The 26,361-nt window shown below is 41.4% G+C and overlaps 1 protein-coding gene and 1 long non-coding RNA gene across 2 annotated transcripts in view; both read left to right on the forward strand.

Annotated features, from left to right (window-relative positions):
- The window catches only part of LOC114669638 (uncharacterized), a 41,883-nt gene extending 38,554 nt beyond the window's left edge, over nucleotides 1-3,329 (forward strand). Inside the window, exon 5 of the long non-coding RNA XR_007934059.1 lies at nucleotides 3,303-3,329. This is a non-coding gene — a long non-coding RNA (uncharacterized LOC114669638). The remainder of the gene's footprint in view (nucleotides 1-3,302) is intronic.
- Nucleotides 1-17,168, forward strand: part of LOC114645139 (E3 ubiquitin-protein ligase TRIM39-like) — a 220,174-nt gene extending 203,006 nt beyond the window's left edge. The window contains exon 33 of the mRNA XM_051922355.1: nucleotides 16,216-17,168. Coding sequence (XP_051778315.1) covers nucleotides 16,216-16,721 — 506 coding nt within the window. The 3' untranslated portion in view covers nucleotides 16,722-17,168. The remainder of the gene's footprint in view (nucleotides 1-16,215) is intronic.
- Nucleotides 17,169-26,361: the final 9,193 nt, after the last annotated feature.

Genomic DNA, 26,361 nt, shown 5'->3' on the forward strand with positions numbered 1-26,361 from the left:
ATTTGTTTTCCTTCACAAAAAGAATCTCAGATTTATGCCATTAATAGTAGTTAAATCTGCACAATTGAGCCAGGAAAAATGCTGTTTAATTTATATAAAATCTTATTTCCTTTCATTTTTGTCCCATCTGCAGCCATGTAGCTATGCAAATGAGGGGACCACATTTCCTATCAGGCAGCAGAGCTGCACTGTGGCTGAAGGCAAGCCACCCGATCAGCTAGGCTGAAGTTATGCATTTGTTGGATAAGCACACTGTAGTGGAGGGTCTAGTATCTATGTAGCTCGGAGCCGCCACTTTGCAGCTCCATGTAGGTGCAGCTGACTTAATGGACATTGGAAATTTTTTGAGTCAGATAATCTTCTCACAAATTTGAAATGAACTGATGACATGTTTTTTTATCAAAGCAATGACATTTTTAAAAAGCCAGGGCTATTGTACGTCTACATTGCAAGTTTGCAATACCAATCAACACTCAGCGTTATGTGTCTTTTGCAGCATGCCATTTACATGCATTATGAGAAAATTACTCAGGAAATGGGGGGAAACATTCCCATAAAATATGGCATATAGCCAAGCCACTGCAAAACAGAATGAAGTACAATTTATTCTATAAGATATGCAAAGTCGTTTCTCTATAGAAGATGGTAGAAGGAGAATGATTGAAGATGCCATGTTTGAATGAGTAAAAACAATCAATAACTTTTATTGTTTCTTGTTGGTAGGCATTTATTTAAATCCACTTTATGATGAGGCAAAACTAACTTTAGAGTTTGATACAAATTTTAAATGAACCACCTTTGAATCATCTTAATAAAATTGCAGAATACCGCTATATGTAATGAAATGCTTTCCACTGTCCATGAAGTGTAATAAGTATTGTTTGATTTATTATCATCGTGTACTAACAGATTCATATTCAAATCCTTTTCATTTTAATAATATTCTGTGTACTTTCTTGTAACAACTTACACCTTAATCTTAGTTTAAATGTGATTTCTTTATATTAGATAAATTGAATACTTTCCGCAGAAATGCTAAAAAAGTACATATTTCATAAACAAATCTTGTAAATTTGATTGAATACATGTTATGATTTACTTTTTACTTTCACCTACTTTGCAGTTGTAGAGATACTTTTAGTTACTGATAGATATGTTATGGTGTATTTCCTGCCTGCAGTACAAGCATAAATTCAAGATATTTCTATGGCCATTCACTTATGCTGGCTTAAATTATTTTAATGCAGTTTCTAAATATTTTTATTGTATGTGTGTGTGGTGTTTGGGAGAAATGATGGAGTTTGTGCATCAGTGTTAAATAAGATAGCTGCTATGATTTCATAGGCTATGTCACATTTAGCGGTCACATGCCGACTGTCCAGAACATTTGTGCTTTCCCCTTTTCCTGACAGCTAATTGTATGCTGACTGATAGAGCAGGTGCCATACAAAGTGTTACCAGGTATGAGAAGTTCAGCAGCAGTCTCAGCCCTTTATTTCTATTCCATTCTTGTTCCATTCTGTTATGGTATGTAAAACACAAGACCACTGTTTGTGAGGTCTAAAGCCCCAGTGCTACCTGACAGAGTCAGTGCTCTACTATAGGTTAATAGGTACAGTGATTTCACCCACAGCCATGGCACTATTTTTCTCTTTTTCATTTTAGTATGTAAAACATGAAACATCAGAAATACAAGACTCACCTCTGTTTGCAAGGTTCAAAATACACCTGCTCCTACATGCTTGTCACTACATTCTATGCATTGTACTTCCAGATGCCCATTCGATAGATAGATAGATAGATAGATAGATAGATAGATAGATAGATAGATAGATAGATAGATAGATAGATAGATAGATAGATAGATAGATAGATAGATAGATAGATAGATAGATAGATAGATAGATAGATAGATAGATAGATAGATCTTCATGTGTCTCTAGGGGGAAATCTGACTTTTTACAGAAGCTCTTTAAAATAATAAATAAACATATAAGTAGGTAGATAAGTAAGTAAGCAAATAAGTAAATTATACACACACACCATAATGACTATAAAGCAAGAAAATTAAAAAGAAAGAAAACTTCTGACTTGGCTGTCATAGTTACAGGGCAGCATTTATACAAGAGTATTGCTGTTGGTATAAAGGAGCTCCAGCAACGTTCTTTGACACACTTCTTCTGAATAATTTGTTGGCTGAAAGTACTCAGAGTTAGTGTGTCTAATGTGCAGCATTAATCATAATGGCAATCAGTTTTGTTTTAATTCTCTCCTTTGCTACGACCTCCAGGGGGTCCAGAATGTGTCCTCTAACTGAACTTGCCCTTTTAATTAGCTTGTTGGTTCAGTGGGCCTTTCTTGAAAGCCCAGCACACCGCAGCTCAGAAAATCATACTGGCCATCACAGAGTTATGTTACCTAAAAACAAATGAAGTTTGAATATCAGGCCCAGTGCAGACTATTAGGTTAGTTTCTTTTAATAATTTCTGTGACAATGAAGTGAATAAAGTGAATGGGATCAAAATTAATAGTTATTTCTATATGGATATTTATCAAAACGTGTTAGGTTAACTATTATCCTCAATACTTTAATCAACTTTTATATGATGTGCCATTTTCTTTCCATAGTTAAGTTGGTTAGAAATTTCACTTTAATGAATCTATGCTTTTTAATTGAATTAAATTAATTGTTTTATGGGCACCCCAAGATTTTATTTTTAGTCACATATTAGCAACAAAATCTTACTACCATGAAAAATGTATTTTTATAATTTTAGTGTATTTTTGAATAAAATAGTGTCACTTACAAATCTTTTTTTTTTATATCTTTTCCTTTCCAAGATGTACTAACGTTTCCAGTTTAACTAGCAATGAAGCCCAATTTAGCATCTCCTAATCAAAAATTCAACATTATTTTATTGAAGAAAGAGAACACTGCCAAAATACATCCATTAAGCAGTAAAAATAAAGATAGTCTCCTTCGTAACTGAAAAAAAACTAAAAAAAAAGAAAAAGTTACTTGGAGCATCTGTTGACAATAAAATTACACTTGGAATGAATCAAGTACATCCTCAATCATCAAAAAAGAATACAGCAGGCAGCACAAGCTCAATATGCAGAAAAATCAATAGCTACAAAAAGAATAATTATACAAATATAATAATTATTATTAAATAATTCCTTTGAATCAAAAATTTTCTTTCATAAATACTCAAAGTGTTTCTTTCTTTCAGTGAGTCAGTTATATTGTGATTGTAATAATTATAACATATAACTAATTATTTCCTGTCTTCTATGTCTAGAATGTGAAGATTTAAGACAACTTCTAAGTATTTCAGTTATTTGGTTTGTTTAGTCCTCTACTAGGATTGTGACCTTAGCATGTTTGAAGTGGGTTTATGTGTCTGAAGGATCCTCATAGTTGGAGATATGTGCTCCAGAATGGGGTTCCTATGGAAAGTTGATGCATTTGGAAGAGATAGATAGGAGAACTTGATCTAGAACAGGTACACCAAAACCAAATCCTGAATCCAAGTCAGTGATTCACCAGCAAAAACCTGTGACCTATGTAGCAGAGATCAGCACAGTCTTAAAAAGCTGTGTGCACCTCCATTCCATTTTGCTTACAACCTGTAAGTTGAAGAGTGAGAGTTGAGGGCAATGCCAGCAAGTACCCCAGAAGGATGGGATGGATTAAGGCATCCTAAACTTTGGGAATGGAAACTGTTTCCTCGAGCCTAGTTCAATTAAATAACAAAGACGTGGACAAATTTGTTGGTGTCCCCTGCACGGAAAAAGAAGATCACACAATTGTCTCTGAAATAACTTGAAACTGACAAAAGTAACTGTCAGCCAAAATTGTTTATTCTGTATTTAACAATAATCAGACTTTGCTTTAAAGGTTTGAATTCATAAAATAGTTCAAATAATTATACAAATGGAAATGGCAATGATGAAAATGATGCGAACCTTAACCTAATATTTTGTTGTAAAATCTATAAAGAAGAATCAATGCAAACAAGCAGTTCCTGTAGCTCTCAATGAGACATCTGCACCTGTCTGTAGATTGTCTTTCCCACTCTTCCTCAGCAAACTGCTCCAACTGTGTCAGGTTTGAAGGGTCTCTTCTCCAAACTGCATGATTCAGTTTTTTCCATAGATGTTTGATATGATTCAAATCATTAAAGGCCACTTCACAATAGTCCAAAGTTTTGTTCTTGGCCATTCTCTGGTATGTTTAGCTGTGTTTTTTGGGTCATTATCGTGTTGGAGGATCCATGACCTGCAAGTATGACAGAGCTTTCTGACACTGGGCAGTATGTTTCACTCCAGAATGTATTGATGATCTTCAGATTTCATTTTTCCCTGCACAGACGGAAGACATCCTGTGGCAAATGCAGCAAAGCACCCACAAAACTGACTGAGCCTCTTTCATGTTAAACAGTTTTTCTTTGAAAACTTCATTATTGATGTGACTTGCCAAAAAGCTCCGGTTTTATCTCATTTGTCCAAAGGAAATTCTCCCAGAAGCATTGTGGCTTGGCGATTTTCATTTTGGCAAATTCCAGTCTGGCTTTTTATATTTTTGTTTCAACAGTGGGGTCCTCCTGGGTCTTTTTCCATTGAGCCCCTGGTCAGGCAAAAAACAACAGATGGTGCAATCAGAGAATGATGGACCTTGACCTTGGAGTTCAGCTCGTATCTTATATTGAAAGTTATCCTTGGTTTTTTGTCTACCATTCTCCTCCGGCAACTCTTTCCTTTGCTTTCTCTGGTCCATGTTCAGTGTGAGTCACATGATGATTCCAAACAGCAGAGTGATTAATTGTGTGATACTAATTAAATAAAAAACATTTATTATATTTTCTAGGGGTACCAATAATTGTGTCCAGGCCATTTTAAAATATTTTTATAGAATAAGCCATACTTTGTTTCTTTTCACACTTGCTTTGCTTTACTCAATGATGTATCAAAGGCATGTAAGTACACACAGGACAATTGAATTACTTTTCAGGAGGAATACGGCACTTTTTCAGTGAGCTGTAAGGGCACCAACAAATCTGTCCACGTCTGTATTTCTATTATCATTTTTTCTTGTCACGTTGTACTCACATTTCAGTTTAAATAGCAGTGAACCCCCCTTTAGCCTCTCCAACTCAAACACTCAGCATTGTTTTAGTGAAGAAAAAAGCACAGCAAAACAGAAGAAAAAAAGAATTAAAGAGGAAAAAAGCAATAAAATGTAATTCCTGGCTGCTTCATGACTTCAAAAAACAAAATATCTTGGAGCATCTGATGACAATTAAATTAAATTTGAAATTAATCAACTACAATCTTGAACATTAAAAACGATGACAGGAGACAGCACAAGCTTTGTATGCCAGCAAAATCAAGACCAAGAAATATGAAAACGATACAGCTCTTTTTTAAATTATACCTTTGAAACAAATGATTTACAATACATGTTTCTGAATACCAAAACTGTTTTTTTTCTTTCAGACAGTCTAATTATAGAAAATCAAAATCTAAAAAAAGGTGAGTAATAAATGCTTATGTTTCATGTAAAAAAATTCAGTAGGATTCGGTTGCAACCTAAAATTGTTAAGTGGATTGCTCCACCATTTGGCCTGATGGTCTTTAAATTAGAAGAAAAGTAATCCAAACAATATCAAACTTTCAAAGCCCAATGTAAGAAGACTGCATCTTTCTTAAACCCATTGTGGCCATCAGAGGACGCTCCAGCCGACAAAACCCCAACACAGCGAAATACAAGCACAAGTTTGCCACACAGGACATGTTTATTAACATTTATTAACTTCCTTCCTTCCTTCCTTCCTTCCTTCCTTCCTTCCTTCCTTCCTTCCTTCCTTCCTTCCTTCCTTCCTTCCTTTCTTCGCTCTGCCTCCAGTCCCCCACTGTCCCCCAGTCCTCCTGACTCTGGCTCCCAGAGTAGTGGCAGTTGGCTTCCTTTATAGGGCACCCAGAAGTGTTGCAGGTGCTTGATGACCTTCTTCCAGCAGCACTTCCGGGTGTGGCAGAAATGCTGCAACCAAGGGCTCAGCAATTCTCAAGGTGCCCCCTGGCAGAGGCCACAGGCCCCAGCAGAGTTGAGCTTTCATACTCCAAACCTGTGGCACTGCTGCAAGCCAGGGGGGCTACCCTCTAGCGTTCTGGGAGAGGTTCTTCCAGAATAGAGGCATCCCAGCTGGGGCCTTGACACCAAATAATACAACTCAGGTTTCAGAGCCTATCCCAGAAGTACTAACCACTAAGCAGGAACAAGCTCTTGACAGGGTGACAATCTGTCACAGAACCCACATATTGGGGCGAAATTAGACTCGGCAGTTAACTTAACATGCACATTTTTTGAAATGGGAGGAAAACCCATGCAGACATGGGAAGAATTTGCAGACGCCATACAGTTAGTGTACAGGCTGGAATTTGAATGATGACTCTAGAATTGACAGGTAAAAGAGCTAAACACTAAATCACCATGCTAACTATCCTGGCACCATCTTCTGGAAGGTTTTCAGCCTTCCAGCTATTTCTGACAGGGTATTCTCTAGGAAACATTTATCCATCCATCCATCCATTTTCCAACCTGCTGAATCCGAACACAGGGTCACGGGGGTCTGCTGGAGCTAATCCTAGCCAACACAGGGCAGCAACCAACCCTGGGCAGGGTGCCAACCCACCACAGGACACACACAAACACACTTTAGGGCCAATTTGTAGAATCGCCAATCCACCTAACCTGCATGTCTTTGGACTGTGGGAGGAAACCCACGCAGACACAGGGACAACATGCAAACTCCACGCAGGGAGGACCCGAGAAGCGAATCCAGGTCCCCAGATCTCCCAACTGCGAGGCAGCAGTGCTACCCACTGCGCCACCGTGCCGCCACAAACATTTATGTAACTTTAATTTAATAATTTCTGTGACAATGAAATGGGTAAAACAGACTACACCTAAATGAATAGGTAGGACTGTTTTCATGTATGTATTTAGCAAAAGATGTTTCAATTACATTGTAATTATAATAATTAAAATATATGACTATTTATTTTCTTTCAACTATTTCTAGAAAAGACAGATTTAAGACAACAGCTTGGTAAGGATATCAGTTATTTGTTTTGTTTACTCCTTTGCTATAATTGTGGCTTTGGCACGCTTGAAGTGGGTTTATGTGGTTGAAAGATTCTCATAGTTGTAGAAATGTGCTCCTGAAAGGGGTTCCAATGGAAAGTTGATGTATTTGGATGAGACAGACAAAAAATCATCCATATCATCCATTAATGACAACTCCTTAAAGGTCTAATTAAAAAAAAACTGGAGAATTTAATTCAGAACAGGTGCACCATGACCAAATCCTGTAGCCAAGTCAGGTAATGGTATTCACGAGCAGAAACCTGTGACCCATGTAGCACAGTCTAAAAAAGTTGTGTGCACCACCATTTTGCTTACCATCAGTTAGGTGAAGAATGAGAGCTGAGGGCAATGCCGACAAGTACGATAGAAGAATGGAATGGATTAAGGCATCCTAAATTCCAAGAATGGAAATTGGGTCTTGGGACATAATTCAGTTTAATAGTACAGACATGGATAAATTTGTTGGCACCTCTTCATGAAAATGAAGATCCCACAATTGTCTCTGAAAAAGCTTGAAACTGACAAAAGTAACTGTTACCCATCATTCTGTTTTAAATGAAAATCAGACTTTAGAGTTTTGTTTCAACAGAATGATTAAAATAATACCAGAAATGAAAATGGCATGGAAAAATATAATGTGACCTTTAACCTAACATTTTGTTGCACTACTGTTAAAAGCAATCAATCCAAGCAAGTGATTCCTGGAGCTGTCAAAGAGATATCTACAACTGTCAACAGGTAGTTTGGCCCACTCTTCCTGAGCAAACTGTTCCAGCTGCATCATGTTTGAAGGGTCCCTTCACAAGACTGCATGTTTCAGTACTTTCTATAGATGTTTGATATGATTCAGATCAGGGCTCATAGAATGCCACTTCAGAATAGACCAATGATATGTTCTTAGCCATTCTAAGGTGCTTTTAGCTGTGTGTTCTGGGTCACTATCCTGTTGGAGAATCAATGACCTCTGACTGAGACAGAACTTTCTAATACTGAGGAGTGTGTTTCGCTCCAGAATGTCTTGATAGTGTTGAGATCTCATTGTTTCCCTCACAGACGCAAGGCACCCCATATAAGATGCAGCAAAGCATCCCCAAAACATAACCATGCCTCTTCCATGCTTCACAGTAGGTATGGGGTTCTTTTCTTTGAAAGCGTAATTTTTCATCTGTGGACATACAGCTAATGTGACTTGCCAAATAGCTCCAGTTTTCCGTCATCTATCCAGAGGACATTCCCCCAGAAGGATAGTGGCTTGGCAATGTGGATTTTTAGTTAATTTCAGCCTGGCTTTTTTATGTTTTTCTTTCAACAGTGCGATCCTCCTGGGTCTTCTTCTATTGAGCCCACTGTAACTCAAAAAGCAACAGATGGTGCAATCAGACACTGATGGACCTTGATCTTGGAGTTCAGCTTGTTTGTCCATAGAATTTATCCTTAGTTTTTTGTCTACCTTTTTTGCTAGTCTTTTGCCCAATTTGGGGTTGATTTTCCTCTTGTAGCCATGTACAGATATGTTAGCTACAGTCCCATGGACCTTAAACATCTTAGTAATATTTGAAACCTGTGGTCACTGGAACTTCAAGCTGCTTGGAGATGGTTTTCTAGCCTTTGCCTTTAAAAGGCTTGTCTATAGTTTTCTTTCTCATCTCCTCCAGTAACTCTCTCCTTTGTTTTCTCTGGTCTGGTCTGGTCTTTTCTGTGTGGGTTACATGATGGTACCAAAGAGCAGAGTGGCTACTTTTTTCCATTTAAATTGGAGACATGTGTGATACTAATTAAAGAAAACAGTTAGTTTGAAAATAATACTCTAATCCATTATTTATTATCTTTTCTAGGGGTGCCAGGAAATGTGTCCAGGCCATTTTAAAATATCTTCATAGAATAAGCCATAGTTGCTTTCTTTTCACATTTGCTTTGCTTTACTCAATGACATATCAAAGGCATGCAGGTACACACAGGACAATTGTTTTTCATTTAATTACTTTCAGGAGGAATACTGCATTTCTTCAGTGAGCTGTAAGGGCACCAACAAATTTGTCCACATCTGCATCTCTGTTATATTTTTTCTTGTCAAGAGGTACTCACATTTTCAGTTTAAGTAGCCATGAAACTCACTTTAACCTCTCAAACACAAACATTCAACATTGTTTTAGTGAAGACAAAAGCACAGCAAAATAGAAAAAAAAACTTTTGCAGAGGAAAAAAACAATAAAATGTAATTCCTGGCTGCTTCATGACTGCAAAAAACAAAACATCTTGGAGCATCTGATGATGAATAAAAAATTTGAAATGAATCAAGTACAATCTCAAACCTCAAAAGGAGGACAGGAGACAACACAAGCTTTGTATGCCAGCAAGACCTAGAAATATAAAAACGATACATCTCTTTTTTTAATTGCAGAATACTGAAGCAGTAGGGTATTCCAAAATGTTTATAAACATATTCCAAGCAATGTATGCAGACCCAAGTTTGCTGCATCAAAACCACACAGGCTGCACAGAATGTTTCAAAATGTTTACTGGAGGCAAATTAGGCTGTACCCTTTCACCTTTCTTGTTTATTACCGTTATGGATATGTCAGAATTTTGTATGCCGTGGGGTGAGCAAGGTCGGATGACTGACCTTGACTGTGCTGATGACATAGCCCTGCTTGCTGAGGATGGCCTGGTGCTACAAACAATGACTAACAATCTTGTCATCTAGGCTGCATCACTAGGTTTGGCTGTGAGTGGTGACAAACCAAGATAATGAGCCAACACAAGCACCCATCCAGTTACCGTGAAGCAAACTCCTCTGGAGGAAGTCGACATATTCCCTTATCTGGAAAGCTGCATAGCACAAGATGATACTGTCAAAGATAAGGTACAGTCACGACTTGGTAAAGCAGCAGGCATTTTCTAGAAAATGCATAGCATTTGGAAATCACCTAAACTAAACTTGAAGATTAAGTTATACAAGTCAACCGTTTTACTCACGACAATTTATGCCAGTGAGACATGGTCCATGACAGTGAAAATAGCTCATAAACTAGATGTATTCCACCAAAGATGACTCTGGTGAATTCTTAAGGTCACCCTGTGTTGGCTGGGATTGGCTCCAGCAGACCCCTGTGACCCTGTGTTAGGATATACGGGGTTAGAAAATGACTGACATGACTGATGACATTGTTGGATCACATGATAAATAAGAAAATACTGAACTGAACAGGGCCAAAATGTCTACAAGACCTCGTAGAAGAACATAGACTGATGTTTGTAGGGCGCATCTTTTGGTTGACCAAAAATCATCCAGCCTGGGTTGCGATGGACTGGAGGAGGGGATGTCCCAGGAAGACTTGGAGAACAATATTACAAGGCCTCCAAGCTCAAGAAACAACTCCGCTGGCCACTGACAGAGCCCGATGGTGATCTCTTGCTGCTCAATGTCCCACAGGTGGCTGGAGAATCAAATCAAAATCAAATCAAATCAAAATCTTTATTGTCATTGTAGCAATGAGACATTGTATGACGAAATTTAGGTGCAATTTTCCAGTGCAAAAAATAAAATAAAAACAAAACACAATTACTCAAGTTAAAACTAAAATAAAAAGGAAATAAAATAAGTACCAAAATAGTCCATAACAGCAGAATAATGTTTTCCACTCTTACATACGTCATATTGCACTTGTCCCTTAGCCAATGTTGACTTTGAGATGTAAACATGAAGGTGCACAAGGTCAGATTGACCACATAGCAGCATTCAGCATGGTGATGGCTGAAGGATAGAAACTGTTTCTCAGCCTATTTGTCTTAGTCTTTCGTTCAAACAATGCATGTCCTGGGTGTAATGGGTCCTGAAGAATTTTCTTGAGACAACAGGAACTATGTAGTTCTTCTAGTGAGGGGAGAGGACAGAGCCTACGAGAAAACTTGTAAATCCGGCCCACATCAGATTGGGTTTGAATATACGCTGGCGCTGTTATAGAAGGCGTGAGCTTATTCAGTGCAGCAGGATCAACGCACATGTACTGTGCAAGGCATGCACAGCACCAGCGTATATTCAAACCTGATCTGACACTGTTTGTTTTCAAATAATATTGCATTAGTGCGATGATGTTTTCTGATTAATTTTATACCCAATGTCCCATATATTTGTCTCTTTCTTTTTTTCTCCGTGCTGCAAGAACTGTGCATGCCTTGCAGAGTACATGTACGTTGATCCTGCTGCACTGAATAAGCTCACGCCTTCTGGTGCACGATGTTGACGCAGCACAGAGAAAAAAAGAAAGAGAATGTCCAGTTCCATTACCTCAAAACACCACTCACATCCACAGGGTCAGATCCCTAGGGCGATGTATGTGTGGTGATCGTGACTGAGACAATAAAAGTGAAAAAATAGGTAACTTTTACGAGTACAGTACTATAAATGCACACGGTCTGTTACAGATGCATACCAAATGTATGTGTGTACTGTATAATATTAACACTACTGAAAACAGCAAATATAGGAGACAGTCAGGATCGAACCAGGGACTCTTGATTACAAGTCAGTAAATCTTACCGCTACGCCATGGAGGCTGTTTTATTGTCCTTGAGCCTTTTGTGAAAGTGTTTATTTGATCTTTGGACTTCAAGCTTCACACATTCTATAGTTTATGCCTACATCTTGTAACATTTATTACTAAACAATGAAAAAGTTTCTGTTTTAGTGATGTGTTTACACAGATTACTGTAGAAATGGAATACACATGAAATGCATGTGTTCCAAATAACGATCTATTATTTCCACTCTAAAACTCCAGCAGTTCACTCACTCCCAGGTAATCAAACAAGGAATGAGCTGGGAAAACTTAGTGAACTTTCTGCGATGGTGGCGGGATGGAAAAGCCAGTTGCTTGCTGCTTGTCTTAATCGGCACATTTACAGGACAAAAGACGCTGACGGAGAAATGCGAACGGATTTAAGGTGGGACGGATTTACGAGTTTTCTCGTAGGCTGTGGTAATTCTAGTGTTAATGACCCTGTGGAGCTCTTTCCTCTGTGTTACTGTGCAGCTGGAGAACCAAGCACAGACAGTAGGCCAGGATGCTCTCTACTGTACAGCGGTAAAAGGACACCAGCAGTTTCTCAGGGATGTTGCTCTTCCTGAGCACCCTTAGGAAGTAGAGTCTCTTTTGTGCCTTCTTCACTTCTTCAACACATTAGTGTGTGTTCCCAAGGTCAAGTCCTCCCTAATGGTGACTCCCAAGAAATGGAAGTCTGAGACCCTCTCCACACAGTCCCTGTTGATGATGAGTGGCTGGATGTTGTCTGCCTTCTTCCTGAAATCCACGATGAGCTCCTTGGCTATATTTAGGAGCAAGTTGTTATTCCTACACCACGTTGTCAGCCGCTCCACCTCATCCCTTTAGGCAGACTCATCCCCCCCAGAGATGAGCCCTACTACTGTGGTATCGTCAGTGAACTTAACAATGATGTTACTGTGGTTTGCAGGAACACAATCATGGGTGTAGAGGGTATACAGCAGGGGGCTCAGCACACAGCCTTGTGGGGAGCCAGTGCTGAGGCTGATGGGTGTGGAGAAGTAGGGGCCCACTCTAACCCTCTGACTGTGATCACTCAGGAAGTCCTTGATCCAAAGTCAGGTGGAGTGTGGAAGTCCTATGTCTGACAGTTTGGTCACCAGTCTGTGGGGTAAGATGGTATTAAAGGCAGAGCTGAAGTCTATGAAGAGCAGTCGTGCATAGCTCCCCTGCTGCTCCAGATGGGACAGACAGCATGGAGAACAGTGGCCACAGCGTCCTCCATAGACCTGTTTGCTTTGTAAGCATGGGAGGAATGAATGACATGATGTGGTTCCTGATGAGCTTCTCAATGCACTTCATAACCACAGGGGTCAGTGCAACTGGCCTGTAGTCATTAAGACTGGTGATGGTCTGTTTCCTGGCCACAGGCACTATGACAGAGGATTTCAGGCAGGATGGCACAGTGGACTGAGACAGAGACTGGTTGAATATCCTGGTGAAGACCCCAGCAAGTTGGTCTGCACAGTCTTTCAGCACGCATCCTGAGATGCCGTCAGGTCCAGCTGCCTTTCATGGGTTGACAGCCCACAGCGTGCATCTCACCTCATGCTCCCCCACTGTGAAGATGGGGCTGTTGTTGGTATCTGGATGGGGTCTGACTGTCTCTGGTGGATCCATTTCAAACCGGGCAAAGTAGTGGTTCAGTTCTTCAGCCAGCGATAAATCACCTCCCACAGCTCCAGGACTGGTCCTGTAGTTGGTCATATGCTGGACACCCATCCATGCTTGCCTTCTGTTGTTGCTGTCCAGGTGTTCCTCGATCTTCCTTTTATAGTCTGACTTGGCCTCTTGGATGCCCCTGTTTAGGTTGTCACGGGCTGTGCTGTAGAGAGCCTTGTCACCAGACCTGAAGGCAGGGTTCCTTTCTTTCAGCAGCCTCTGGACTTCCCTGGTCATCCAGGGCTTCTGATTGGGGTAGACCTGGATACGTTTATCCACTGTGACAATGTCTGTGCAGTTCTTAATATAACACAGTATGCTGTCACTAAACACTTCAAGGTCTGGGTGTTCAAAGATGTTGCAGTTGGTCCTACTGAAACAGTCCTGCAGCTGCTGAGAGGCTCCATCTGGCCAATTTTTAACTTTCCTTGTGCTGTTAGGGGCAGTTTTCCTGAGTGGATGTATGCTGGGATTAAAAACAGTGACGCGTGGTCAGAGTGGCCCAGGTGTGGTAGTGGTATAGCCCTGTAGCCCTGTTTAATGTTTGTGTAGACTTTATCCAACGTGTTAACTCCTCTGGTGGCACACTTGATGTGCTGTTGGAATTTAGGGAGCACAGGTTTTAAATCCACATGGTTAAAGTACCAAGCAACGATATACACAGCATCAGGGTGCTTGGTCAGCTGACTGCTAATACTGCGGTGTAAAAGTTCGATAGCCGAGTTTGTATTAGCGTTCAGTGCTATGTAAACAGCGGTAATCAAGACCACAGTAAACTCTCTAGGGAGATTTATGGGTCTGCATCTAACAGTCACATACTCCAGGTTCGGGGAGCAGTGACTGTCTACAGTCACTATATTTGTACACCAGTTGTTATTTACGTCCACACACAGCCCCTCTCCTCTGCTCTTACCGGAGTCACTGGTCCTGTCATGGCGCTGTGCAGTGTAGCCTGTTAGCTAGATGGCAGAGTCCGGGATCAATGAGTGAAGCCAGGATTCTGTGATCAACAGAACACAACAGTTCTTTACGGTGTTATTTGTTGCCACCTGTAGCCTCAGTTCATCGATTTTGTTGACGAGAGATCTGGCATTGGTGAGAAAAACACTGGGGAGCGGTGGTTTAACAGGCTGCCAGCGTAACCTCGCTTACGCGCCAGCCCTGCAGCCTCGCTTTTGTTTTTCTGCTCCGCACCGCCTCCATCACCTGCCCGCAGAGATGATAATCCACGGAGTGCCGGGACTTCTTGCTATGTCTGCCAGAATGTCGTGGGAGCGGAGAAACTCTGATGAAACTCTCTCCTCGCTGCACACTCCAATCTTGAGAAGTTCCTGTCAGCTGTAGATGTTGTCGGCTCGACAAGATGTAGGTAAAACAAGTAGTAATACTAGCACACACATGCACACTAAATAGTGAAACGAAGAGCACCGAGCTGCTGCGTCCGTATGTGCCACCATAGCTCAAGGCCAAGGCTAAGAGCAGGAACACATTTGCACCATTGTGAGGATTTTGAGTCATTTGGGACCATTTTCCTTCTTGGAGACACTTGCTAAATATGGGTGCAGATGTTGTGTAGCCTTATATCTGCCATTAAAATAAAATAAAAACATGTAAATCTATAATTGGTGAAAATATATAATTATCAACTTAACTGTCATTTTTGTGTTACACACTTAAAAATGAAACATTTTAAAATGTTGTTAATGATGATACTATACCATATGAACAAATGTTCCATAAAATAAGAGGAAAGTGACCCCAGCTACTGCTGTGAACAATATAGTGCCATGAAGATGACTGTAGCTTTATCATGAAATAGTGAAGGTACCAGATATCAATGAGTCATGTAAAGCATTTAGGTTAGGAGAAGTGAGTCAGGAGACTGTAATAGAATAACTAAAATGTTCTTTGATTTTTATAATGGATCATGTAAAAAAGCAATAAAAGCAAGTTTGTGGACAGATTATGTGAAGTGAGTTTGTAGGTGCAGCAAATCCTGTAGCAAGCATAAGTGAACAATGTAGACCCTCAATGGCAAAGAAATAGCCTGAACTGTGCAGAATATTGATAGTTGCCTGTTCTAATATATATTTTTATTATCCATGCGTGAATGCATTATTATTAGGTTATGGTTTGTTTCTTCCCATCTTTTACATAGTTTATTCTCTAGTGGCGGCCATGATAGGAATAAGCAGAAAAGGGAAGTGTTCCCCCTCAGCACTCTTTAATAATTTCCAGTTGTCAGCCATAAAATATAACCTTCCCTTATTGTCATGAAAATTTATATAGCAACAAAAATATAAGATTATGAAAGCAAGTCGACATAAACTGCAGGGTTGGGGGTGGCGTTTGAAATTTAAGGAGGACTTTAGGGTACTGTAGATACTCTTGATGCAGATAGACAGGAGATTTTTAAGCAGACTGGCTCTTGGGTACTTATATTTGTGGTAGGTATATACATTTCTACACTTATTTTACAAAATTACCTTAAGATTATAAAATGAAACAATAAAGAAAGTCAAAAAGAATCAATGAAGAAAACTAAAAACATATTCACCTAATCTAATGTTATATTTATTTATTTTTTTCTTCATCCATAGAAAAACTTGGGATTGTCCCTGAGAAAGGTAAGATATGTAGTTTGCTAATGATAGCTTGTTGGTATTGAAAACTCTTCTCAAGTCTTACTTTCTTTTTATTTTTGCCAGAATGGAGGAAAAAGCAAGAAATGGAAGGTAAGTGTTAAATATGGATTAATATATGTGAATATTAATCTTTGATACAATATAAAACAATGACTTCTAACATTTATCTTTTATGTTTGCCTGAATTTCCCTGAAGTCGATATTTTTCTGGACCATGACTCAGCACACCCTGATGTTTCTGTGGATGCTGATGCCTTACAAGTAAGATTTGTAGGAAATACACGAGGACCTGACAGGTGGTATTGCGTTACCATGGCTGAGGGGCTAAGAACAAGGAATCACTACTGGGAGGTGGAGGTTGGTGAGAAAAGCAGCTGGGCAATTGGAGTAGTAACCAGAGAAATCAAACACATGAAGATTATTCCTGAAACCCCAGGTGATGGATTCTGGGTCATCCGTTTATGCAGGGGGAAGAAGTTTCAAGCTGTTTCCAAAACTGTCACTGAACTTCAAGAAAAACCCAAAAAAGTTGGGGTGTACCTCAAAGAAAATTACTTGTGCTTTTATAATGCAGAGAATACAAAACATATCTACACCTTTCCGATGAAGAACTCTGAACCTCTTTTTCCTGTTTTCAGTCCCGGATCAAGTGACAGAGGACCGCTAATAATCAAGAAAAGCAAGTTTTCTAATACTGCTTAAGATATTGCTTTGCCACTTCACATCATTGTCTTTACCGTTGCTTATCCACTGAAGTTCTGAACTTGTCTTACATTTGGACATGGAATGTGGCTGTACATAAACAGGTCATTGAATTTTATTATGTTCTGTTTCTTGTTGGAAAGTCATCTCTTACATACCTTTTTAATGACTACTTAAAAAAAATCAATGAAATGTCTTGTTAGAAATAGAAATAACACATTTATTCTCAGCACAATCCCATCCATATCTCAGTTCTTGTATCTTGTTGAAATTATAATAATCTTTCTGGCTTCCGTACCTGATTAATAAGGCATCTTTTGTAACAGTTTCTTTCATTTAACCAGCGTACTTTTCTAGGGAATTGTTCTGTTGGAAAATCAAATGTGCTTTTTTTTTCACAGTTTTTTTCTATTTTAAATTAAAGTTTACTTTGCTATTTGTGGCTGACATTTGCCTGTCTTCACTTTGAATTGCTAACATCTAGATGGTCTGCTTTCAATGTGTGGAAGTCAGTAAGAAGGGTGTTTTTTATATCTTTTAATGCTTATTCTTACACTCAAGCTAAATGCGTTTTTGTCTAATGTTTGCATAAAGTACTTTTTATTAAGGGCAAGCTTCCACTGCTACAACTGGGCATCTACAAACATTTTCATTCCAATTTCAGAATGTAGCAAATAAGAAAGACAATCATTGTAGAGGTGTGGCAGAAGATATAGTGTTTGTTTGATAAAGGCATTAGATGTACAGTATACTACATGATCTAGAAGTGTAATCTTGGTCTTAATTTAAAGCTTATGATGTGATACACACTGGTGAAACAAACAATATGGCTGACAGGAACCCCCGTACAGTTATCAGGGTTTTGTGTCTTTCTGACAGCAAACTGAAGGTGACATGGCATAGAGAAAAAAGAGGAGCAGTGACATCTGCTGAGCATGAAGCAAATTACAACTGCTTATGTGTTAGGAATATGAAGAATGCCAGCTTTGTCACCCTGTAAGCATTAAGTGCATGCAGTGCTGCAACCTGCTGGTGCTCACAAACTACCTGTCCTTGAACCTTGATCCTGGCAGTGTATTTCTAGTATAGAATAATTGAGCTCCTTAGTTAAAAACAGTAAAATTGTTTACCAGGTCCCCCTGGAGGACATTTATGAGATCCCCGAGGGAGCAGATGAAGCAGAATCAAAACTGTAATATTAATTATCTTTGTGAGATCTTCTGCTGCTATTCTGCTCAAATGCAATGACTGACTTTTGCAGACATCACTATAATCTTGCAGTTTGTCACTTCGGACTGAAGAAGGCCTGTTCTACAGATATATGTGTCTATATTATATATCAGGGGAATGTCAAGTGTAAAGTTTGCTGATGAATTAAATTTTTTAAGGTTTCCACCTAGTCAGTTTCTTGGAATGCTATCAAATACTAGCAAATTTACATATGAGAAGAGTTCAGATTTGACATTTGCTAAAAGAGTAAAGTAATTTTCAGAACTGGACAGTAGACGATTTTGACGTGAGGGGAGAGGAGAGCTCAGTTGCTACCAGTATGCCTTCACAGTAACAGCTCTCTTAATCAAAAGCTGCTTTGTCTCATTTATTGAATTCCAAGATTAATTAGCATTTTATTTACTAGCTTCTGCACACTGCAGATCATCTGCATTCAGTCTCAGTTGTGGAGGGCCATATTGGCTTTTGGTTAAAGACTAATTTCTATTTCACGTTAAACTCTTTCCTTAATTTGATTCCTGGGTTTGTACTGTGTGTGGATGCAGAATCCTTTTAGATACTGTAAAGGTAACATAATAAAGCTGGACATTAAATGGTGAGTAAAATGAATGACCTGCATGTAACTTGCTATTAAAAAATTAAATTTACTACAGCATGTGTGTTCATAATGATTTTGCCTCCTTGGAAGGACACATCTATTCAAGTATTATTCATACCTATGAACATTTTTTAATTCATGTGTGCTTTAACGGTTCTTAGTTCTGCAGCACTGTATCTAGCAGGTATTCACAATAAATTAATGAAAATAGGTTACAACTGCAGGACAATGAGGACTAACATAGTTCTATCATAAAAGGAAATAAAACGGGTATGCTGTTTTATTGTTATTATTTTACAGCAATGGAGGTTACATTTCTAAGTGCTGGATAAAATCATAGTCACCAATCAAAGCAAGTTTTCATAACTGGAAGGCCATAAAAATATGGAGAGACAGAACTTGGGCTAAGAGAATGCAGGGGCAGTAAACAGCTCTTCATACAGCTCGCTGAAAGAGTATGTAGTCTACACAAACTAAATCCCATTGCCCTTGAAGGAGTAACAGGCAGACTAAAATCATGCAAGGCACCGCAGCCATACATGGGAAGCCCAGCAGAGTAGACAAAATGGACTGGAAATACTGCTGATTCGTGGGGTTGACCAGAAGTTCTGACAAGACAGAGAGGGGCAACTGCTGGTGAGTTGTGTTCAGCAGCTGCTCAGAACTGAGAGGAGCAAGCAGTTTTGCCGCCTAGGCTGGAGACTGCAAACAAAACAGAAAATTAACAATCCAGGATAATTTTGAATAGACACACTATTACTTCATATGGGAAGGAATCATTGGTTGTTGTACTTGGATCTACTGGATATGCCTGTTTAGTAAAGACCACCTGGAACTACCCAGTGCGAGGAGGCTCAGGGCAGTTTTATTCTGGGAATTTTTTGAAGACTCCTGTCACCAGGAACTTTGTTTACTTCTGCCTTTTCACAATAAAAATAGAAACATTACCTGCCTTCTCCCAGTATGTGGATTGTAACACCTGGGGAAATAGGACTATTGACCTACTGTATGCAAACGTTAAAGACGCATACAGAGCCACCCCTCTGCCTGTGCTTGGGAAAGCAGATCATAACCTGGTTCTGCTTCAGCCTCACTACAAACCAAGAGTGGGAGAGCTACCTACAACCACACACTCATTCAGGAAGTGGTCCCCTGAGGATGAGCAGGCTCTGAGAGACTGCTTTGGAACTACAGACTGGGATATCCTGCAGGGGTCACATAGTGAAAACATTGAGGAGGTTGTTGACTGCACTGCTGACTACATCAACTTCTGTATGGACATTGTAGTTCCAGTAAGAACTGTACGCTGCTATGCTAATGACAAGCCATGGTTTACAAGTGACATCAAGGGCCTTTTGAACCAGAAGAAAAGGGCTTTTAAAGGCGGTGATCAGCATGAACTCAAGCGCGTGCAGAAGGAACTCAGAGTCCAGCTCAGTGCAGCGAAGGAGCAGTACAGAAGAAAGCTGGAGCAGAAGTTGCAGAATAACAGCATAAAGGAAGTGTGGGATGGAATGAAGATCATCACTGGCTGCAGCTCGAAGCGGGGTGCCACCATCGAGAGAGACGTGGAGAGAGCGAACCTGATGAACAACTTCTTTAACAGGTTTGACCACCCTAACCCACTCTCACCTCAGAGTACTGCACCCTCCACCCATCCTTCTGCTGATACCAGCATAGGAGAGACATCCCCACCCACAATTACAGCAGCCCAGGTAAGCAGAGAGCTGAGGAGACTTTGTGCCAGCAAAGCAGCGGGTCCAGATGGAGTATCGCCACAACTGCTGAAGACCTGTGTGTTGGAGCTGAGGAGTCCTCTACAGCGCATCTTCAACCTGAGCCTGGAACAAGGGAGAGTCCCGAGGCTTTGGAAAACATCTTGCATCACCCCAGTCCCAAAGGTATCACGTCCTGGTGAGCTGAATGACTTCAGGCCTGTCGCCCTGACGTCACATGTGATGAAGATCATGGAACCACAGGCCACAGGTCCGCCACGCTCTCGACCCTCTGCAGTTCACATGCCAGGAGAAGGTGGGAGCGGAGGATGCCATCATCTATATGCTACACCGATCCCTCTCCCACTTGGACAGAAGCAGTGGTACTGTAAGAATTATGTTTCTGGACTTCTCTAGCGCCTTCAACACCATCCAACCTCTGCTCCTTAGGGACAAGCTGGCAGAGATGGGAGTAGATTCATACCTGGTGGCATGGATCGTGGACTGTCTTACAGACAGACCTCAGTATGTGCATCTTGGGAACTGCAGGTCTGACATCTGTAGTTACAGTGGAAAAAAATGTATAAAAACTGGAATTACATACAATAGAGGGGTTTATAGTAAGAATTTTAAAGTTACAGAAAAGTATACTACATTCTAGAACAGGGGTCCCCAACTCCAGTCCTGGTGGACTACAGTCTTGGTCCTGGCCAGCAACATTATTCACCTAAGGGAAATTCAGAGCAGAGTCATAGAAGATCAGCAAACATTCCAGAGCAGGGGTAGGCAACGTCGGTCCTGGAGTGCCACAGTATGTGCAGGTTTTTGTTCCAACCCAGTTCCTTAACGAGAACTCAATTATTGCTGATGAAGCACATATTGCTTAAGTGACATTTTAATGCTTCATTTTAGTGGTCTCGCTTGTTAAGGTTCTCCAACCTTAATTGCTTATTTCAATCTTAAACTGCTGCATTCAGTGTTTTAATTGCTCCTTATTAGCAATAAGATGTAAAACAGGGGTAGGCAATGTCGGTCCTGGTGAGCCGCAGTGGCTACAGGTTTTCATTCCAACCCAATTGCTTAATTAGAAACCAATCATTGCCAATCTCAGACCTTATTTAATTTTATGGCTTGTTAGTCTGTGCAATGTAAGGCTTTTATATCGTAGATTTTTTTCCTTATCAAGGATATCATCCAAATGATTTGAAGCCTAAAACAGATCATTTTCAGTCTGTCACATTTTTCTATTAAGTGTTTTATTAAATCAAACCGTGCATGATGAACACACACAGATGTAATTGGAAAAAAGCTAGCTGGAGAACTGCTGGCTGCTTTGTCTTTTACATCTTATTGCTAATAAGGAGCAATTAAAACACTGAATGCAGCAGTTTAAGATTGAAATAAGCAATTAAGGTTGGAGAACCTTAACAAGCGAGACCACTAAAATGAAGCATTAAAATGTCACTTAAGCAATATGTGCTTCATCAGCAATAATTGAGTTCTCGTTAAGGAACTGGGTTGGAACAAAAGCCTGCACATACTGTGGCACTCCAGGACCGACGTTGCCTACCCCTGTTCCAGAGTATAAATCAAATCAGCATTTCTAATATTAACAGCATACTGTGTCGTAACAACCTGAATGTGAAGTGGGTATACAAAGTCCCTTTTGAAAGGAATTCAGACTGAATCAGGATAAAATGGCTGCAATATGTATGGGTAAGATGATGATTGCAACCTCATAATGTATGTAGTATCAGGTCATGAGTAAAAAGTACAATACTGATTTAGTGAACCAACAAAGTACAAACTATATACTGTACAGCGTGCTTATATCTGTCCTTTTACTGTAGAAAATTTATGAGCTTGATTCCAGTGACACACCACTAGAATAAATCTTTGTCGATGAGGCAGGATTTAACCTTACTAAAAAGAGAAGGGGAAGCACATCATTATCCAATGTGCCATTATGGACATCCCTGGACAGCAGGTTAATGATGTGTGCAGCAGTAAGTGAATATGAGGTTCTCTACCACCATGCCATTTGGGGCCCTTACAAGACACCACATCTGAATTTCCTAGATCACCTTTTTGAGAATGTTGAGTGACAACAATAAAATAAGGCTAGAAGGACATTGTGATTTGGGACAATGTCAGTTTTCACTGAGCTGCAGCCATACATAACTGGTTTACTGATCATCTTTCACTTTCCAATTTGTTCTTGCCAGCATATTCCCTATTCTTCAACCCCACAGAAGAATTCATCTCAGCATGGCAGTGGAAGGTTTGACCAGAATCCTTATGACACTGGAAATCTTCTGTGAGCCATGGAGGAAGTTTGTGGAGATATCACTTTAGAGTCCATCCAAGCCTGGATAAGACACAGCTGAGCATATTTCCCTCACTGCCTTTTGTGACATGGATGAGGCTTTGTGATAATGTTTGTGATGTACAGGACTTGGCAGACGATCAGCCTCATGTACATTTTCTTTTTTTTTTTGTTTATGAACTTTTTTTATTTACTGTACCTTTTTATTTTAGTTTTACAACATGTTGTGAATAAGGTGCTATATAAGCGTCCGACCAGGGACAGATTCACACTGAGGCACGTATAAATTGTACACAAATCTTTTTATTTTCTCTTCAGCCGTGGGGCACGTCTTCCTCATGTCCCACAGGCCCAACACAGTCCCACAAGCACTTAACACAAATCTTTTTCTTCACCTGTGGGGCACGTCTTCTCAGTGAACCCCACATGTATAACACAGTCCCAAAGTACCTCTTTATAATGACAGCAATCCTTCCGTTGGCACCACCACTCTTCTCAGGCACCTCGTCCTCTTCCTCCCGATTCTGGCTCTGAGTGGTGGTTGCTGGCTTCTTTTATGGCCGTCCCGGGAGTGCACCTGGTGCTTGCTCACCTGTTCCCAATTGCACTCCCGTGTGGGCCCAATGATTAGACCAGCTGGGTTTAACTATCTCTGCCTCGCCCCCTGGCGGCCAAACCCATGTCCCCACAGGGTTGGGAAGAACTCCATCTCCCATGAAACCCTGTGGGAAACTGAGGCATCATCATTAACCAGGGAGGCTGCCACCAAGCGTCCCGGGGGAGGTATTGAGGAGTCCATGGCTGCTCCCCCGGAATACAAGTAGAATGGACCCTGGCCGTCCTCCACATTGCCCCTCACCCAGATGAGACCCATGGCTCTTATCGGCATGCCCTGCAAGGGCCGGTCTTCTCCATAATGGGGAGTCGGTGTCCTCAGCACTACAGCTCTGCCCTGTGGAAATAAAAGCAAATGGTCTGGGGGTGTTGCCCCGACGTCCCTGCCACTTGGATATCCTCATAGGACAACACCGCCAGACGTGGCCACAGCGTCTGCAGTTGTAGCACCCTCGACTCCCTTCAGCTCAACCCTTGCGGGAGTGAAAGCAGGCAGGAAACTCCTGCCCCTTCACCTGCTCAGTTGAGGGCTCCACACGTCCCGGGGAAAGGTATTGAAGGGTCTCTGATGGCTCACCCAGAACGTAAGTAGAAGGGCGTCCCGGCCAGGTATAGGACCCGTCCGTCCACTACCGTGCCCCTCTCCCAGATGAGACTCGTGAGGCTCATCGACCTGTCCCGCAAGGGTCAGCCCTCTCCTGGATAGGGAATCAGTGTCCACTTCTCCACAGCTCTGCCCTGTGGAAATATAATAAACAGATCTGGGGGTGTTGCCCCTAAGTCCTTGCCATTCGGACATCCTCTCTGGACAACACCTCCAGATGTGGCCGCAGTTATAACATAACCGATTCTCCCCTCTTTGACCTTTGCGGGAGCGGAAGCAGGTAGGAAACTCCCGCCCCTCCTTTTGATCAGTTGAGGGCTTATGGTGTCTTCGCCCCTCTGCAGCATAACCCGTCCATTTTTTCTTTTCAAAGGGTCCTTGTTGCGCTTTTTCCGGAGTTCCCGGCTTTTTCTTCTGGCTCCTTCTTTTTCCTTGAGGTGTAGTGGTGGTCTGAGTCCCTCTCTGGGACGAAGAAGGACCCCTCAGCGTCTGCACCCCTCTAGACGCCCGCGAGACTGTCACCGGCAGCTGGGGTAAGGTGGTTTGGCAGCTGACATCTTTCAGCTGCGTCTCAGTACACTCTCCTGCCGCGCTATCGGTCACTGTGGCAACGTCTTGTGTAGGGGGCGGGCAGGCCTGGCAAGCCGTATTAATCAGGACGGCAGCCTCTGTGCTCCACCCCCCCTTTTCTTTTACAGCACAGGTATCACTTACTTGTACTGCGCTTTCCTGCAGGCTGGAGGATGACGCACCGCGTCCGCTGACCCATCCAGTAATGGTTTCTAATGGCGCGCCAAGCTTCTTGTCCAGACCTCCCTTCATCTCCTGCAGGACCTGAAAGATCTGGGCCAGAGACTGCAGAGGTAGGAGGACCGCCTCCACCTCGCGTGCAGCCCAGAAGAAGTCAGTTCTATCGGCCGACGACAGGCTTGAACTCACCTCGTCTTGCGCTGACTGTGAATCGCGGAGGCCCTGTGCTTTCTTTACAGGCGCCTCCAGGACGTCTTTGGGAGCGGGGTGGAGCGTCTGCATCTCACTATCGACGGGAAGCTGACACATATCCCCACACCCCTTACCTGTCACAGGGAGTGGTTCCTGTTTCTTCGCCGGGACTACCTTACCAGGGACGTCTTCCGGGCCCTCGTCTCTCGAGCATTGTCCGGAGACGAATAGGGAGCCACAGGTCAGTGTCGCTCCCCTCAGAGCTCATCTCACCGTTACGCCACGGATGTATAGAACTTTTTTCTTGTGCATGAGTTTACTTACTGTTGCATTTGGAGCAGTGTATTTCAGAAAAATTTAAATTTGAAACATGGTCTAGCACATGGTGTACCTGTACACTTTCATTATTGTATGTTGAGTGCTATCAATGGAAAATTTATGTTGAAATAAGGTTCCTGGTTGTATCAAGTTTTTAGTGTTCTGCATTGACCCTTGTTGTGTCTTGTGACCACTCAGTGTGATCATTTTTGCTTGCTTGTGTGTGTCATTTGAGTGAAATGTTTGCTTTAAGTGACAGAGTGAATGATTTTGAGTTGACTGTTTGCTTTTGGACTGGAAGTCTGGGATTTGAACAGCTGAGTGAGACATTATGATATTGTGTTTACATTTTTGGGGGAATGACAGCACTGTCAGTAAAGTGTGTTTAAGCAATTGGGAAAAACTGTAATCTTGAAGGGGCGGCACGGTGGCGCAGTGGTAGCGCTGCTGCCTCGCAGTTAGGAGACCTGGGTTCGCTTCACGGGTCCACCCTGCGTGGAGTTTGCATGTTCTCCCCGTGTCTGCATGGGTTTCCTCCGGGCGCTCCGGTTTCCTCCCACTGTCCAAAGACATGCAGGTTAGGTGGATTGGCGATTCTACTTTGGCCCTAGTGTGTGTTTGTGTGTGTCCTGCGGTGGTTGGCACCCTGCCCGGGATTGGTTCCTGCCTTGTGCCCTGTGTTGGCTGGGATTGGCTCCAGCAGACCCCCGTGACCCTGTGGTCGGATTCAGCGGGTTGGAAAATGGATGGATGGATGAATGTAATCTTGAACTGTTATAAAGCTAAAAGCAAAGCGGAAGAGAAACTGAATTGAGTTTATTGCTGTACAGTATGTCATTTATTCACAACCTGCTTCTTCCTATGTAATCATCCATGTTGATGCTGCACATTGGTGGTAGTTGAACTGATTCCCTCCTCTCTATATATGAAGCACTTTGAGTGTCTTGGCGGATAGGGAGGGGCGGAGGGGGGGGGGGGGGGGGGGAATATAAATGGAATGTCTTCTAATTTTACTGTGTCTACTTATCATCCTGTGCTGTAAATGTCTGTATCTGCACGTCAAATTTATTGTCTGCATGTTGTTATTTTCCCAGATAACTGGGAAAGACGTGCTGAGAGACAGACACTGGCAACAGTTAATGGCCCATGGAAGGGCCATTTTATTTTAGTGTTTGTGATAGGAATCCTGCTTAACTCCAACAGGTGACCTTGGGAAACACATCTCTCTTCATAAGCTACTGTAAAATCTTGCATATAGTGTAATTTGTAACTCATTTTAGTTCAATAAAAAT

This window comes from Erpetoichthys calabaricus, chromosome 2 (genome assembly GCF_900747795.2).
Source record: "Erpetoichthys calabaricus chromosome 2, fErpCal1.3, whole genome shotgun sequence".
NCBI classification, from domain to species: Eukaryota; Metazoa; Chordata; class Cladistia; order Polypteriformes; family Polypteridae; genus Erpetoichthys; species Erpetoichthys calabaricus.